Below are 17,155 nucleotides of genomic sequence, written 5' to 3' on the forward strand. Positions count from 1 at the left end.
GACGTGGTTTCAAGATTTCAAAATATTAATACCCGAATTTGACTTCTCAGGCAGTGGCCCGCTCACAACAAATTCTATGCCGCTATTGGTATGTGTTCATGTCTGTATTACCTGTGTTTAAAATTCACATTAATTACAACTTGACTGAGTCCTGGTTGATAGTGATTTTTTCGAATCCTGGCAAAATGTTACACCTGCTAGGTTAAACTCAGGGTAGTGAAATCCGTATAGCTATTCAGAAACCCGCCCTCGCGTCACTTATAACCAATCAACGTTCAACTAAGGGGGCGGGAATCGGGTCGTTTCCGGCGTGTGTGGCTCGTGCCTGTTGTTATTAAGCATTCAACAGGAACGTCGGACGAAAGGGGTTTGTGCAAGTCAGAATTTTACTTGCTAATTTAAAAACGGTTATTATTGATTTTGTGATTTTTTTGGAGTCGTTCACTCAAGTTTACACAAACTTTGAGTTTTAATTGTAAGCTAAAGAGTCTGGACAGATTACATACGTTGCTGAGCGGTTAGCTGACGTGTTGTGATGTTAGGTAAGTTTGCTAAATGTTGTTTTGAAATATGACAATTTCGCTGTTTCGTATGGCAGCTAAGTGGTATTTAAAATGCAGATGTAGTTTACACACTATAAAATGAATAATTTCAATAGGTAAAATATTCTTATAAGGTTCGACCTGTCTGGGTCATCAGTGATATTATGGGATACTATGAGGCTGGCTGTCAAGTGTCACTTGCTGCTGCGAAGTCACGCCACGTTAAAGCTTTGTAAAATTTTAACTTTATTTCTGTATTCTACAACAGTACATCAAGTTCAAACGTGCTAATTACTGAAATCTATTAATTTGCTTTATATGTTATTACACCTGACTGCTCAGTGCATTGTAGTTCATCAACAATGAAGCTCATCTACATATATGTTGCTGACATCACAATTTGCTATCATTCCAATGCCTATATTTTAATTCCATGAGAGTTAGATAAAACTGGTTTTGCAGTTTGTTTTTTCAGTTAAGACACTCCATTCAAAAACATTTGGCATACCCATATCGTTTTCTTAGTACGAGACATGCATATGTTTAAAAGAGCCTATAATTTTCTGTGGTTGTTTCCACTTTAAAAAGTCTGGTGCCACTGGTCACAAAAGAAAGAGTTTTCTAATTTAGATCCAACCATGTCCCATGTCCTCAGCAACACACAGACAGACAAGTACAGACTAAAATCAGACTTCTTCTCCACAGTTACCTGGAGTCATGAAGGAACTGCCACCAGACACTGTGCGACTGCTATCCAGTTCCCAGGTCATCACTTCCATGATAAATGTTGTGAAAGAACTAATAGAAAATTCCTTGGATGCTGGGGCTTCGAGTGTGGATGTTAAACTGGTAAGGTGTCAGAACTGCAAATTCCGAAAGGATAAATGTATTTATTTCATATAAAGTTCATTTCAATTGAATTTTCTTTATAGAGCACCATTAACAATACAAATTTTCTCAAGACGCTAGGGGTTGAACTTTTTTTTTTTTTAAAGTCGACTAATATGGTGAAAATCCAGTCGACGTCAATTAGTTGATGACGTGACACATTAACAGCAATGGCGTCTATATTCTTGACCTGAATACATATTGTAGCGTGTATATTGGAAGCTACGAAGTCTTTTCTGCAAGGTAATTGAAGCTTGAACACAGGCTACTGTCAACCATAGCCTACACCAACGCCATAAACACCGTCAGTCTGACACTTCTAATATGCAGCTCTCACTGGGCAAACTCCCAACTCTAGCTTAACTTCCGTCTCTCGCATGGTGCATTAACTGAATAAAAACACACACTACAACCACAGTAACGATCTCACCTAATAGAACACAACAGAAGTGAACATAAACACATGAGTTTTTAAATACAGTGTGCTGCAGATATGTTTAGCCTATATAAACTGGCACCGTCAGTAGCATTTAATAGTGCTTCACCAAGCCTTCTCCAGCACATTCCAAAGATTCTCAATGGGGTTAAGGTCTGGACTCTGTGGTGGCTGTTTGTCTGTATTGGCAGATAAATTTGTAAATCATCTGCGAAACAGTGAAATGAGAAGTTATACTTTTTAATAAATATAAATAAACCGTTAGTGACAGCTGTAGTTCTATTACAGGTGTCAGTTAGTTGCTATAATGATCGAATATAAGCGGTATCGTGGGTAGGTTGGACAAAGATGTATTCGGGTAGGAGTGGATAACTTCAGGCCATGAAGACTGGGTAGGTTGATGACACCATAACCACAGATGAGTAGTATGGAGCACCACCGGTCAGAACCTGTATAGCTACTTTTGTCAGTATTCTTAGCAATGAAATCTGGATAATGAATTTGTAGTAAAGCTGGTTGTGAAGTGATGCACTGCTGAAAAGATATCATTGAATAAAAAATATTTTTCTTGACTTGGATTGACTGTCTTCAGGAGAACTATGGCTTGGACCGGATAGAGGTGCGTGACAATGGCCTCGGAATCAAAGCTGTAGACACTCATGTAATGGCTGTGAGACATTTCACTTCAAAGATCTGCAGCCACGAAGACCTGGACCATCTGGAAACATATGGCTTCAGAGGGGAAGCACTGGGCTCTATCTGCGCTGTTGCTGAGGTGCGAACAATTTAATTGTAAGGTTATATCAAAAGACATAATGCAAATGGATCCTATATGCACACATATAATGGTATCTCTAATGTCTAAATTAGATGGTACCCTTTACTTAGTTTTTTGTTGCACAACCAATCACCGCAATCTCAATTTCTGAAACTCTCAATAAGACTTCTGCACTTGTTGACAGGTCTTTTGGCCCACTCCTCATAAGCAAACTTCTCTAGCTGTCTCAGGCCTGAAGGGTGCCTTCTCCAGACTGCATGTTTCATTTTCTTCCTGATGTTCAATAGGATTTAGATCAGGGCTCATGGGAGGCCACTTTAGAACAGTCCAATGTTTCGTTCTTAGCCATTCTTGGTTATTTTTGGCTGTGTTTTGGGTCATTATCCTGTTGGAGGACCCATGACCTACGACTGAGACCAAGCTTTCTGACATTGGGCAGCACATTTTGCTCCAGAATACCTCCATAGTCTTGAGATTTCATTATACCCTGTACAAATTCAAAACACCCTGTGCCAGATGCAGCAAAGCAGCCCCAGCACATAACTCCATGCTCCCTTTTTGCATCTGTGAGCATAGAGCTGATGTGACTTGCCAAAAAGCTCCAGTTTTTTCTCATCTATCCAAAGGACATTCTCCCAGAAGCTTTGTGGCTTGTCAATATGCATTTTGGCAAATTCCAACCCAACAGTGGAGTTCTCCATGGTTGTCTTCCATTAAATCTATTTTGGCTCAAACAGCAACACAGAATAGTGACTACTCTTCACCCCTTAAATAGGCAGACTGACTGATTACAAGTTGATTACAGGACACACCTTAGTTTAACCACAATGTCCTTATGGTCAGATTGTTTTCAATCTTTTCTGGGGACCATCCTTTTTGTCCAGGCCAGTTTTGTTAGTTTGTTTTGTTGAACCATAATTCAAAAGCAACGCCTGAGTTTTATTAGTTCATTTTCAGTAATTTTTTTTATTTACTGGTACTTTTGTCAGTTTCAAGTTATTTCAGTGACCACTGGGTTTTTCTTTCTTTAACGTATGGGCACCAACAGTTTTGTCCATGTGTGTATATAGGTCTCAGTCCCATTAGATTTATTTGTACAGTGTGGATAAACCTGATGTTTTGTCCTGTTTCCTTTCAGGTGGCTGTTACCACAAAGACAGAGGAGGATGACGTCAGCACCCAGTATATGCTTGACTTTGGAGGAAAAATTGTTTCCCAGAAGCCATCTCACCTAGGCCAAGGCAAGTCATGATAACTGAATAATTCTTGTAGTGACCAACAAAACAAAGGGGTGTTTTTTATGAATGAAACGTATCGTATAACTCTGAAGCTGTCTTGACATTCTGAATGCTGGGATGGCAGAATACATTCTTATCCTGCCGATTTGGCAACAGTTACAATGTCGCTGAAAAACTGAGACCATTCGTGAGATCAGCCAGTAGTCACAATATAGTCTGTGCTATTATTCTATTACTATTATGTGATAAGAGTACATGATTTGTTATTATCAGGAAAACCAGTTAGAACCATGTTTTAGAGTCAGTGGATATAATGCTGTTATGAGGGAAAAAGGAAAGGCAGCACTCATAATAAACTGAAGACTTATCATGTATATGAAGTCATAGTGTCATAGTGAAGGAAAATACAGATTGTATGGGTGGATCTTTAAGTGTTTTACTGTGAAAACATTCAGAACAATGCCACCTTGACCTATAATTTCCAGTAAAAGTTCTGTATTCTATTTGTTAACCTATACTCTGTGTTTTCCAGGGACAACAGTGAGTGTGATGAAGCTTTTCAAGAATCTTCCAGTGAGAAGACAGTACTACTCCTCTACTAGAAAGTGCAAGGAGGAACTAAAGAAAGTGCAGGATCTGCTGATGGCCTACGCCATTATAAAACCTGAACTGAGACTTATGCTTGTTCACAATAAGGTCAGATACTTCTCCTCACTTCATGGAATATTTAACAAACGAGCAGAAAATGTGAATAACTAAGTAGTGCTACATGCAAAGTAAACTTTGAGGCTGGAGTCTGAAGATAGACAGAGCAAAGTGAGTGAATTCAGTTTTAGGAGAGGAGTGAGAAGTCTAGGCATTGCAGCGCTTCTTTTCTTCAGTGAAAATGTTTCACCACTGGAAAATATTGTGACAGACATCACAAAGGCTGGTGAAAGCATAATCCAAGCTTCTGCTCTGTATTAAAGAAGAATTTATACAGTGTGAGTGTAGCGCACTGCAGCATGATTTTAATTTTTTACTATCTTTACAACTGAATTAAAACTATGGCTAAAAGTGAGAATGATAATATAATCCAACCTTATTTAAATCTGTTGTTCCAAATGAGGTCCTCCTCATTCTGCCACTAGGTGTCCTCGTTAGTCTTCTGTTTATTTCCCTACATGAAAAAGTTAGATGATTACCCCTTTAGTTTTTTTGACAATATGCCTAACATTCACTGTATAGTGTTGTATGTGTGGCGATTTTAACAACACTGACATGCGTGAAAGGAATGAAATCTCCTGTAAGATCACATACTTTGTCAGATTGTGCAAATTCATAAAACTTTATTTATATCTTATTATGAATAACATTGTGCTGGTTTGAAGGATGTTCCCTGTTCCTAAATACTTTTTACTACTCATACTACTACAACATCTGGAACTACCACTGCTGTGAACAATAATGACAATTGCTTATAACAGGATAATGTATAATAACAGCAACAATGTGCATGACAAAACTGTTAACTAAGAATAAATCTACACAAAGCAGCAGTATAGAGGTTTATTGCTTGATCTGTTGCACAGCATCCTTATATTTTTAATCAATCTTTATTGAGCAGTTGATTAAGCATATGATAGTGATCCAAAGTTTAGCATGTGTCATCTGACATTCTGAGCCACTAAATGCAAAAAAAAAAAAAAAAAAAAAACATAAAACAACAAGAGATGTGGAATATAAAATACAAAAAGCCAGCTATAGTCCATCCAATTTCCTTGTTGACATTTCAGTTGCCATAATGTGAAATATTTCAGGATTGTAAAATGTAAATAGTTTTCTCTACTTATAGCTGTTAGGCGAGCATAGCATCTTTTGTTTATGTCCCTCTAAATAAAGCAGGGAGGTGAGTTTGAAAGAAATACTAAGAAGCTTTTCCAGTAAACTATTAATCAAAGACTTTGTTGAAGACAAAAATTGTCACCATCCCCTGTTGTTTTGTTGTCAGTGCTAATGCGAGTCACTGAGCTGTGAAATTGTTGCTTGTGATGGAAAATATTCATTTGGCTTGTAGAGGCATTTTAGAAACTCTTAGACTAAAAACTTATCAAGCCAAGGACACACTGACTAATGTGATGGAAGGAGCTCTCTGTGCTGGACAGAGGTAAACACTGCATGGGGTTGATAAAAGTGTTGGTTATTAAATTTATAATAACTCAAAATCTTAAGCAAACAATAGAATGTACTATTAAGGGAATGTGGCTATTAAGGGAAAATGTTTAGTTTGGCATACGTGTGATTTTAAAAATAGAAGTTGCAAATTTACCATTGTTGTCTATTTAAACTATAATAATAATATGCATATACCAGTCATTCATCAGATCATTGATCTGATCTGATCATTTTATATTTGTTAGAAAAACTCATAAAACAAATGCTAGATAAGAGACATAAATATATGTGTAATGTGTGGGTTTACTGATATTGACAGAAAAGTAAAGTCATTGAGAACAATTAATGAATTCCAGATCAATTCTGAGTGGTGTAAATTGCAAAAATGTGCAGTTTTTGAAGAGTTTTTTGTTCTAACTTGACTAAGCATAATTATGTTGAAATTACAATCATTTAGTTTTGCCATGTTTTCAGACCTGTTGTGGGATGTTCCTTTTTATCACCTGTCTCTGTCTTGTGCAGAATACAGTTGGTCACAGTAAAGAAAAAGCCAGTTATTTTGTGTTATTTCCTTACATAACATCAGCGGTGGAATTATTTAGCAATTAGACGCCCCTTTTCCCACCACAGCTAAGCATAGCTGTCAGGTGCCCCAAACACAAATATGGCAGACTGTGAACTCTTCTGATTTGGCTGATTATGACGCCTGAGTAAGTTGCTCAACGCAGCTGTGGGCTTGACCCCAGATTGAGTTTCAGGCTGCAGCCAGTTTGTACACAGACGTGTAAAGGCGGAGTAGGTCAAGGAGGGGGCACACGACCACCACATAACTTATAGAAATCAATTTCAAGGATTGTCAGGAGAGGGTGGTGAAGCCATTTTGTACAATCAGCACTCACTTGCCCCTATCCGTTATCTCCAGCTCTGCTATTTGACTTGTGTCATGTTTCACAGCTTCTTCAAGAACTCTTTACAGGACTTATCCGTTTACATGTGCCAGATTGTACATTTAATATCTGAGACATGTCCTCCAACAGAGTGTGTGCTTTTAGAAATCAACACCCTGGAGACATATTTACTGGTAGACACAACTTCTCTGTCAGAAATACAGAATCAAGTTCATTGTTGACTGCATTTTTTGGAATCACAGTTCTTGCTGGTCTCTTACAATGGTATGGTTTACTATTAAATACCTAATCATCAATGTTCCCAGCCCTAAATTGTAATGCAAACTGATCTAGCCAAACTGCCATTCATGTTGAATTTAATGACAAGTATATTGGTGGTCATATTGTTCCAGGTGGTGCTTTGGCAGAAAGCCAAGGTGGCCGATAACAGAAGTGCCCTCCTTGCTACACTGGGACCCAGTGCTGTTGCCAGCTTGATTCCTTGCCACCATCTCCAAGAGCAACCAGAGGTTAGTTAAGGGGAAATTGCACAAGTTTGTTTGTGCGTTCTATTCTAGCAGAAAATCTACTTATACATTAGTTAAACGCTTCACATAAGTCAGGGTAAGAAATGTAAAAACTCTATTTTGTCATATCATGGTATGTAGAACTCGTGTGTGCAGGATTCCTATCATAGTCATGGTTGTGTAAAGTCACCGTCTAGTATTGTAACAATTAATGCTGTGAATATGAAGGGACGGGATGGTGTGCACCGTACTCTGATGGTGTCACAAACACATAGCACAGTTAAGATGGCACAGAGCGTCATGCTGCCCCTCCCAACTCATGAGCACACCTAGTGGTCTTTGCTCTCATACTGTGTCTCTCATGCCACTTTGACCTTCACTATGGAGGCATTTTACAGTTGATGTCCATAGCACACACACCTTCCTCCTTCTAACTGTGCAAGCTCAGTGTCAACATATCCATTCTAATATGACATGTCTTTTAAACTCATTTTCTGTCTAAATCAGATACAATATACATTTCAGGTATTTGAAACCAAGCCTGAAATAAGCCACACTTTTAATGAATAAATGATTATGAGTTATTTGTTCCACTTCTTTTAGAGGAGTCTAATTTTAAGTGTCAATACTGCATTTAATGGGCAAGATGGATCATTTCTGTAAAGCAAATGAGAAAATGCACTTATACTTGACTGTGAGCTAATAACCTCATCATCAACGCCTGGTCTCAAGCCAGCAAATGTGGTCAGTTGGTTGTTGGCCAACTATTTCTGTGCCCTTTTCTCTTGAGTTCTTTCCTGATGAGGAGTGAGGGATTTTTGTTAGCTAAGCTTTACTGTGCTGATCGTAATTGAATTGCTGTTGAGCTGTAACTTTCTGCTTGGTCACGGTAGGTGTCATGTGGCTCCTACCTGCTGTCAGGCTCCCAACTAATCTAGTCTGACAGATATGGAGCAGCCCTTTTCACCCTGTTTCTCTCTCATTTTCCCCTTTATTGTTGTTATTTTGCTGCTTGGTGCCCAGTTATGAGAACAACCTTTCACCTTTTCCTTTTACTCCCTGTTGCAATGAAAGAGAACTTTTCTCCTCCTTGTCCTGAAGAACAAAGCTAAGTGATCAAGGCAACCATGTTGAAACTTTCTTCAGTCTGTCTTGGGGAGAGCTGTAAGAGCTAATCCTCTGCAGAACAAAATGTGACACTCTTTCTGGAAGCTTGACAACACATAGCCGAGGCCCTTTGGGGCCAGAGGTGCCATTTGTACTCTCATAAAGTGACCCTAATGAGCAGAAATAGAGAGAAGCATATGTGCCCCGACCTCAAACAGCAGTCCATTCATTAACTTCATTGCCTTGTGTTGCTGCTAACAATTAGGCCATGTGGAAAAAAAACCCCATAGCTTTTCACCACTTGCAATCTGTAGAACATTAATAGCTTTCCATCATTTCTTACTAGCTTACGTTTCTAATGGAGTTTTAAGTGCAGTTGTTCAGTTTAATGTTGAGTCATCAGTTTTTACTCATGACAAACTCCCTCTGGCATGATTCTGGGTGAAAGGTCATGTTGTATGGTTGAGATTTTAATAGAAAAATGTTCATAGTGAAGCCTGCATGTAAATACATTTAAGAGGAAACAACAAACTTACCTGCCTCGTCCCCAATCTAGTATATATAAATTTTACACATTAAAATTGTGGCATTTTAAGATGAAGTGAGTTGCTTAAATGTCATTTTCTTTGGAAACATAGGTGCCCTCATTATGGTCTGACAGTGTACTGTATGTACAGTATGGTGTGACCGATTCTCGTGTACAACAAGAATAGATGGCTGCATTCTCAGCTGTGCAGCTGTGCTGCCAGTGAAATGGGTCAAGCATGCCATCCTAACTGAAAATATAATATTTACTAGTTTATGCAGTGTCCAGGTATCTAAGACATACCATGTCAGAATCTTGCCAGTCGAATTTAGCAATTTTTATAAAAAAGCAAATTTTTATATGTTAGGATTATTTGTTATTTAGTATAAGATTTCCTTCCTGTATTTCTCTTGTTTGTGTAGGACACAGCATTTGGATATTTGATGCATGATATCCATTTTCTTCCTTCCTTTATTTTCCTCAGATTATTTTAGATGGCTTTTTCCCAAAGCCTGGTGCAGATTACTCCTCTACAAGCTCATCTAGCCCTGACAGAGCTTTCATATTTGTGAATGACAGGCCTGTCCAGCAAAAGGAAGTAATGAAGGTAGAGTCAATTTGGATAACACAACAGCTCTTGTCCAATTAATATGTACAGTATACATTTTTTGTATCTAACACCAATCTTCTCTTTTGTTTCCCTGTAAACCGGTACAATTATGTGCCTCATCAGTTGTTGCGACAACGCTACACTGCTCAGTATCCGGATGACCCGGGCAGAAATCGGTATCCCATTCTCATGCTTAAAATTACAGTTTCACCTTCTTCAGTGGACGTTAATTTAACACCGGACAAGACCCAAGTTCTTCTTCATAACAAGGTAACCATAATATTCTGAAAAAAAAAAATTCAGTTAAAGTCAGTCGAGTAGTTAGTGCATATTGTCACAATCTGTAAGGATGATACAGGAAACTTCAGCATTCTATGCCATCAAGTATTTTAATCATCTGTTATCTGTCTGATATTTAGGAGGCTGTATTGACTGCAGTAGAGGCATTGTTGGTTTCTCTCTATGGCTTTCGGCCTGACACTGATTTCCAAGCTGAGAAGCAGCTCGGACATGAGACATTTCTCTCATCATCTAGTCCTTTGCAGACAGACGCTTCACAGCTGGAAAATGAGAAAAGTGGAGAGAAAGATAATAACCTCAGCAACCACCATGATAATGTCCTCAAAGCTGTCTCTAAACATGGTGACACAGCTCTGTCAATGGCAAGCACTAAAGCTTCACTGAAACGCCAGACTTCAAACAACAGCTCTTCGTCCTCTATAGCGGACGACTGGATTGTCAACCAGACCCCAGTTGAGCCTGATTCTAACGTCTGTCTTTATAATGAAGAAATGGCTCAGAGCTGCACTAAAACAACAGAAATTGGTTTAGTCACCATGTCTCCAGAGAGACGTGTGGACAATGCAGGGTCACTTGCCGAAACAAGCACACAACAAATATTAGCTGAGGACTGGAGCCGGGGGACAGCTCTGACTGACCCTTTATCACGAGAACCCCTGCAGCCTGTCAAAATACATCAACCCTCAGAGCTTAGCCATTTAGACTCAGACAAGCCAGAGAGTCAGAACACCTCAACCAAAAAGATTTTCAATGCCATAACAGAGAAGCGAGCTGCTCTGACAGCCTATGACCTGATCAGCAACCGTGCCTTGAGGGCACCGTTGTCTCCTGCTGCCCAATTTGAGAAGCAGGCCAGAGCCGAGGTCCTCGCGGAGAAACCTACAGCCAGTCTGCAGGATATCAGCATTGCTGTTCACGAGAAGTGGAAAAATCTGAGGGAGGAAGACCGTAAGAAGTGAGTTTCCAGACCTTCACCTTTCCAAGCAGTTGTTTCCATTTCTTGTTATTTGCAAGGCAGACAGAGGGGGAAATTCTTACCTGTCATTTGCATGTGAAAAGCCTACTCTGGAAATTTTATTGATATGAGCTGTGTTTCTAATTTCCAGACAACTGTGCCTAATAGAAGGGGTTAGGTAAAAAAAACATCTCCGCTGTACAGCAGGTATTACTAATGATCAAATATCTGCTGTTTCCAAAGTATGACATCTATCCAGAGATTTAACATCTCACTTTTCTGAGACCTGACCTAAAGCAGTGTCACGAATGTATTATACATATGAACTTGTATTTACTCTTTTCTAATTGTTAAATTAGTTAAATATCCCATTTCTAGCTTCACACAAAACCTCACCTACTTACAGTATGTCAGGATTGACACATCTTCACACCACAAGAACTGTCTTGACACCGAACAATCGAAGGTAGTGAGCATTTGTGTTTGATCATCATTCAGGTCTGAGTCAAAGTATTTACATTAATGCAGGTAAGTCAAGAAAAGCATTATTAGGATACAAACAAAAAAACACAGTGATATGATGAATGTGCACATTTATGATTAAATCAAATCAAATAAGTTTGATTTACCATGTAAGTGTACGTACAAGGAGTTTCTTCCTAACCTGTCCAAGAGGGCAGCCATGCAAGATACCCTAGGAGCAATTTGGGTATTTTTTTTAGGAGCTTGTTCAAGGCACCTCATCAATAGACATGGACGGGATTGAGCCAGTGACCACACGGCTCAAAGCTGTTTCTCTGACCACTAACCATGATTGCAGTACACCAAAAATTACAAAAAATGTGCACCTATCAACATCACAATGTTGCATGAAAATAAATCTTGTCAAGTAGTCATAACTTCTAAATAGTGCAGATGCACATGGGCATGCCAGTAAGAGAAAGTGCAAACTGTTCTATCTACGGATATCTATCTGCTCAGTTCGCATCATGGAATAACACCATTATACTGTGCTGAAAGCATTTCACCCTAATTACATTAGATGACTGCGTACCAATTTAAAGTAATTGCAAGGTTGGAAAATGTGTATCAGCAGCATTTGGGGCCTCATATAAGGTATGGAAGAGTGTATGGAAAAAGACATCTGTTTAGAATCCTCCATGAAACAAGATGGGGCATGTACTTGGCTCCTCTTACTGCCACTGTTAAGTGGCACACCACTTCTAGGAATTGCAGTTACACAAGTTCATTAAGCAGGTCATTTGAATAATAGGCTGCTGAAGTGTATGATATCATGCTTAGCATATGAAGATATACTGAAACATAAGTAGAAAATAACTATTTTGCTGAGAAAAGCAGCCTCTGGCCCCTCTGGTCCCCATCTTTGCATTAAACTTAACCGGTTTGAAGAGCTTTTTGTAAAGAGCTATAATTCCAGTTGTCACATAAAGGCAGCATGTATAGAATCACCAGTTTAATCTGAAAGAAAAACAAGTAAAGTGACTTTGCACCAAAATACAAAAAAACTTTCTCCCTCAGGTTACAATTCTAACACACATGCACAAGGTTTCAGGGCAAGTTGGCATCCATCTAGAGTGCAGTGATGTGCCTAACATCTCCAGCTCACCCCTCCTGAGGTAGCATACAAATGAAATTGTATTTCATGTTATGGATACAGTAAGTCAAGGAAAATGATTACTGTCACTAACCACAGGTGTGCACTTGTGGTTAGTGACAGTGTAACAACACAACAGGCTAAGTAGTTTCCATTTAAGCTATTATAAAACATCTTTTTGGGCTGAAGAGCAGGGCGGGTGTTAGTCAACTGTCATCTATAGAGTAGAATGTTACTGATTTCTATTCAGGATTACTAAAGTGGTTTGTCTCGCCCATATAGTGGGTTTGATTGTGCCAATTTTAACCTTGGCATTTGAACTTCTTTTGGGCTGCGACCTTGTAATAGACTTATTAACAAAGACAGCTGTCACTGCTGCTGCAACTCTAAAAGACTTTTTGAACTTTACAGGTATGAGGAGAGGGCAAAAAAACACCTGGAACACCACGACCGAAGGACCAAGTTGGTCTCAACCGAAGGCCCCAGAGAGCCCAGTGTGAACACACCAAAGAGCCATATGGTGGGTCAGAAACGCAAGGCCCCACTGTCCAATCAGCAGCTGCTGGATGAGCTCTTCTCTGCACAGCCGAAAAAGAAGAAAGAAAAGAACCCTGCAACTAAGCCCTCAGACCTCCTCCCCTGTAGCATGGCTGCCCTTCGGCTGCAGCTTCAGCGCCTCTCATCCCAGAACAGCGCAGCACCACGGGGCCTCCGTCTTGTAAATCGCCTGGCCTCTCAGAGTGCCTGGGTCATTTTATGTGGTCAGAAGCTCATGTTGTTAAACCCATTTCGAGTGGAGGAAGCCTTGCTGTTTAAAAGACTTCTAGAGAATAATATACTTCCAGCAGTGAGTCTGCAGAGCCCTATACAGTTAACAGATGGGTAATGTATCACCAGCAAAGTGCCAACCCTGACTGTTTTCCTTTTTAAAACTGCACACTCATCCAATTTCTGTATACACATATACTCTATCATTGGCCATTGTTTTTTTTAAGGACCATCTAATACACTGCTGTTGTATGTTAAACATCATCTTGTCTCTCTTTCCTAGAAATCTAGGGGGAGCTGAATATACTGAGGCTTTGTGCAACATGGAGAAACAAACCCCTGAGTTGAATGGAGGGGCCCTCTTTTCTGATCCAAGGCTTGTGGCTAATGGGTTTAAAATAAAAATGACTCCAGGTACAATCTAAATAATAGTCTATTATATAGAAGATCGATTGAACATTCATCTAGTCAGCTATTAATTATATGGCATGTTCTGATTGATTGAGTGGGGTTGCTGATAACAAACCTAATCAGTCTAAAAGCCAATCTTTCTTTTTTGAGTCACACCGTTTAGAGGTATTTAAATGTTTTGAGCTGTTCTCCATCATTAATGTCATAGTTCACCAGTTAGAAATGTCAAACGTACAGTCCATGTAACTGGATTACAGGCAATTATTTCTGATAGTTTCTCTGTAACCTATTAGTTGTGGATAAGAGGACAACTTTCCATTCCTTCACAAGTTATCCATCATGTTAAACAATAACATAAGAATTTGGGAGACATGATTTTGTAAATCATGCGGTATATGGGAAGGAAAAAGATAAGCTTAGATGTTTTATTTATTTATTTATTTATTTATTTCTCTTTTTCTACTCCAATGTTGTGGTGACAGTCAATCAAAAACAAAGTAATAGCTTTTCTCAATGAGTTGTTTGGGGGGGGGGTTACACTTATGGTTGTGGTATTGATAGGTCTAGACTGGCAGATTGTTGTAATAGTTGCAGTGTCTATTAGTGTAGTTGCACCATGTGTGGACTTTAACTGACGTCAGAAGCAAAGGTAGTGTTTACAGTAAACAGTGTGAGAATAACACCAAACACCTCCCTCATGTAAAACAGTTTTTTCCAACTTTTAAATCTTTATTTTGAGATTACATGTGTGTTTGCTTGCAAAGGGGTGTACAGTGTCCTGTGAATGTTGGTTGTTTTTGTTGCTGGAATGGTTCACCTCAGTTGACATTGGCGGTCTGCCCGACAGCGTGGTCTCACAGTAGGTTTGTACCCCAGTGTGCAGGTGATGAGAATGGTTGCCCTTTAAGAAATTTTAGGAATTTTCATTTGGCACTGCCAGCCTCTGTGGGTGTGCATGGGACTGAAAGTAGCGCCGTATGATTGTTCATTACACAATAGCTGCTGAATAGCTTTTATTAGTATTTTTGAAAATTTGTTATTTTCCAAAAGGAAAAAAATCGTATGTACAATGTAATTTTTTCTTAAATGAATAACCATCCGAATTAATATCGCAACTATGCCGATTAGGACGTCATTTGTTAATGTCTAATTTTAACAGAAATTGTACTGAACTATATAGGCAATGCAGGCAACGCAACCATCATAGATATCGTATATTCAACAAATAATATAACTCTCTGTATCTACAGGTTTTTCTTTGCTTTTCTGTCTTTTTGATTCCGAAGTTATGTATTAGAAATGTAAATTTTGCCTGATATTCATTATTTCCTCATGAAATGACAAGTCATCATTCTTCAAGACAACTTCCTTCCAGTCTGCTGGGGCTTCTATTAGTCATTTAACACTCCATTTGGCCCTTGGCTTGTTTGACTTGGTCGTCAGTCCAGCCGTAAAACTACCATATTTATTTATTATTCTTTCCTGGAGATAGTAGTAGCGTCTGGAGTATATTAATCCTTGTTTTCTGCTTGTTTTGGCCAGGCCTCATGTCAGCTGAGAGACATCTGGAAGTGACAGCAATGGCAGACTGCGTGCCTTTCCTCGGTGTAGAGGACCTCAGGGAGATCCTGACTGCAGTTCTTCACAGAAAGGCCAGGACTGTGCAAGAGTGCCGGCCACTCAAAGTTGCAAACTACCTACAAGTGAGCGATGCTATGAATTAAGAATAACAATAGATTCCACGTAGTATTTTGTTTTGTTTCATGACATTTTTTTTATTCTGTCACCCCACAGGGTGAAGCAGTTCGACTTGTCCGTCAGCTGCCTACAAGTTTACCTAGGGAAGACGTGGAGGAAATCCTTGTACGGATGGAACAGCAACTGTGTGAGACCAACCGGAGCTGCATCCACGGACGACCATTTCTCCAACAACTATCTGACATCCCCTCTACAGACCAGGAAGCGAAGTCTCTGCTGAGGCCTTTAGAGCTGTAACAAACTTACTGTTAATGTCTCTAAATCAGCGCCCTCGTTTTAATGCTCATAATTCTCAATAGGTTGATCACTTTTGTTACAAAAAGAATTTGAAATAAATATGAATATGAAATAAACATATTTTTCCACATTTGGATCAAGTTTGTTATTCACATAGTGAGTCTGGAATGGGTGTAATCACACACTCCAACCTATGAAACTTGACTTATGAAGAACATATATATAATAATGCATGCAATTGTGTGCCTTTGGATAACCAGCCTAGTTCATACAGTATGTAGACTGGCACTCAGGGAGTGTTTAGTACATTTAATGTTTAGATCTATAGAACAATTTCTTCCATACTTTACATTTTCTTGGAACAACAACCACAGTCTTCAAACTGCAGAGTGACATCTGACTCCCTAACTTGATTTCTTTCCAAAAGCCAGAGTATCCTACTCTTCCTCAGCCTCATTGTGGCACCATTGGAGTGGGTATTGGCAAGCTCCAACCCAGAGATGTACGCTGTGCCAGCTACTACCCATAATTCTTTTCCCTCAATTAGTGTCAGCCGCTCGCCCTTTAGTATTGACAGATAGTTGTATATTATCCCTGGCTGCATTAAATGCTTCAGAGATTTGCACTGTAATTTCAACCTCAAGGTTTAGCAAATCCTTGACACTGTGCTAACTTGTAGTGGTTCCACTTCCGAAATACATGCGACTATTATGCCAGCATTCTGGTGTTTAGTATTGCCTGAAATATCCTTTGGGGAACCAAACTTAATTAGGCGAAAAAGGAGGGTGTTAGCAGAAGAATATATGATTTTAGATCTATCTCCACAAAGCTGTACCATCTAAATGTACTAAACACTCCCTGAGTGACTATGATTTGACCACGTTTGCATAACTAGAATACATATGATTTTCACTCATCGCCTTTTCATATGGACACTGAATCCCCCACAGGGAAAAGCGCAATCTGATCGCTCAACTTATGATAATATTATAGTTAGGACTGTGAAAGGTCAAACCACAGCACATGTCTTGTTTTACGTGGCCTCTCCTGATAGAACCAACAGATGGCTTAAGCATTGCTGCAGGGCCAACGATCTACAAAGTGCCTCTGGGAAAGGGATATATGCCAGTGAGGACCCGTGCCCCTCCTTTCAGCCTATTCCCTTCAACTCTTTGCCCCTCATTCCCGCATGGACTCTTGTTTGAAAGCACTCACTGCTGGCAGTGGTCCTCAGTTGCTTAAGTCCAGAAATGTGTGCAGCAGCAAAATCTGTGGCTGCCTTTGGTACCCATAGGGCATATCAGAGTAATTGGCCAAGATTAACTGATGATCATCTTTGGACCACATGAACACTCTGTTTAAAAGGTCAGCAGTGGTTCATTTTGCAAGCTGTCTTATAAACCACCTGTTGCACTCTT

General features: G+C 39.4%; 1 protein-coding gene across 2 annotated transcripts; it reads left to right on the forward strand.

The window, feature by feature from the left end:
• The first annotated feature begins 98 nt into the window (after window positions 1-98).
• pms1 (PMS1 homolog 1, mismatch repair system component) lies at window positions 99-16,165 on the forward strand. Of its 2 annotated transcripts, XM_084545281.1 has the most exons (13): window positions 99-542; window positions 1,248-1,391; window positions 2,459-2,641; window positions 3,783-3,885; window positions 4,415-4,578; window positions 7,337-7,453; window positions 9,568-9,690; window positions 9,817-9,963; window positions 10,113-10,948; window positions 12,975-13,445; window positions 13,615-13,745; window positions 15,285-15,445; window positions 15,537-16,165. In XM_084545281.1, the coding sequence occupies exons 2-13, from the start codon at window positions 1,260-1,262 to the stop codon at window positions 15,735-15,737; spliced, it is 2,769 nt and encodes a 922-aa protein (XP_084401407.1). In that variant the 5' UTR covers window positions 99-542; window positions 1,248-1,259; the 3' UTR covers window positions 15,738-16,165. The 2 variants fall into 2 exon arrangements, with proteins under 2 accessions (XP_084401407.1, XP_084401408.1); XM_084545282.1 differs by lacking the exons at window positions 99-542; window positions 1,248-1,391 and having other exon boundaries at window positions 2,587-2,658.
• The last annotated feature ends 990 nt before the right edge of the window (window positions 16,166-17,155 follow it).

Source organism: Chelon labrosus, assembly GCF_963514085.1.
Source record: "Chelon labrosus genome assembly, chromosome: 5".
Classification (NCBI taxonomy): Eukaryota; Metazoa; Chordata; class Actinopteri; order Mugiliformes; family Mugilidae; genus Chelon; species Chelon labrosus.

What these genes read in the sequence shown, in the direction of transcription:
- pms1 (XM_084545281.1), top strand. Translation starts at nt 1,260, where the DNA reads ATGAAGGAACTGCCACCAGACACTGTGCGACTGCTATCCAGTTCCCAG. An exon ending in TTATGCTTGTTCACAATAAG is followed by an intron (nt 4,579 to 7,336) that starts GTCAGATACTTC and finishes ATATTGTTCCAG; the next exon opens with GTGGTGCTTTGGCAGAAAGC. An exon ending in ATCTCCAAGAGCAACCAGAG is followed by an intron (nt 7,454 to 9,567) that starts GTTAGTTAAGGG and finishes TATTTTCCTCAG; the next exon opens with ATTATTTTAGATGGCTTTTT.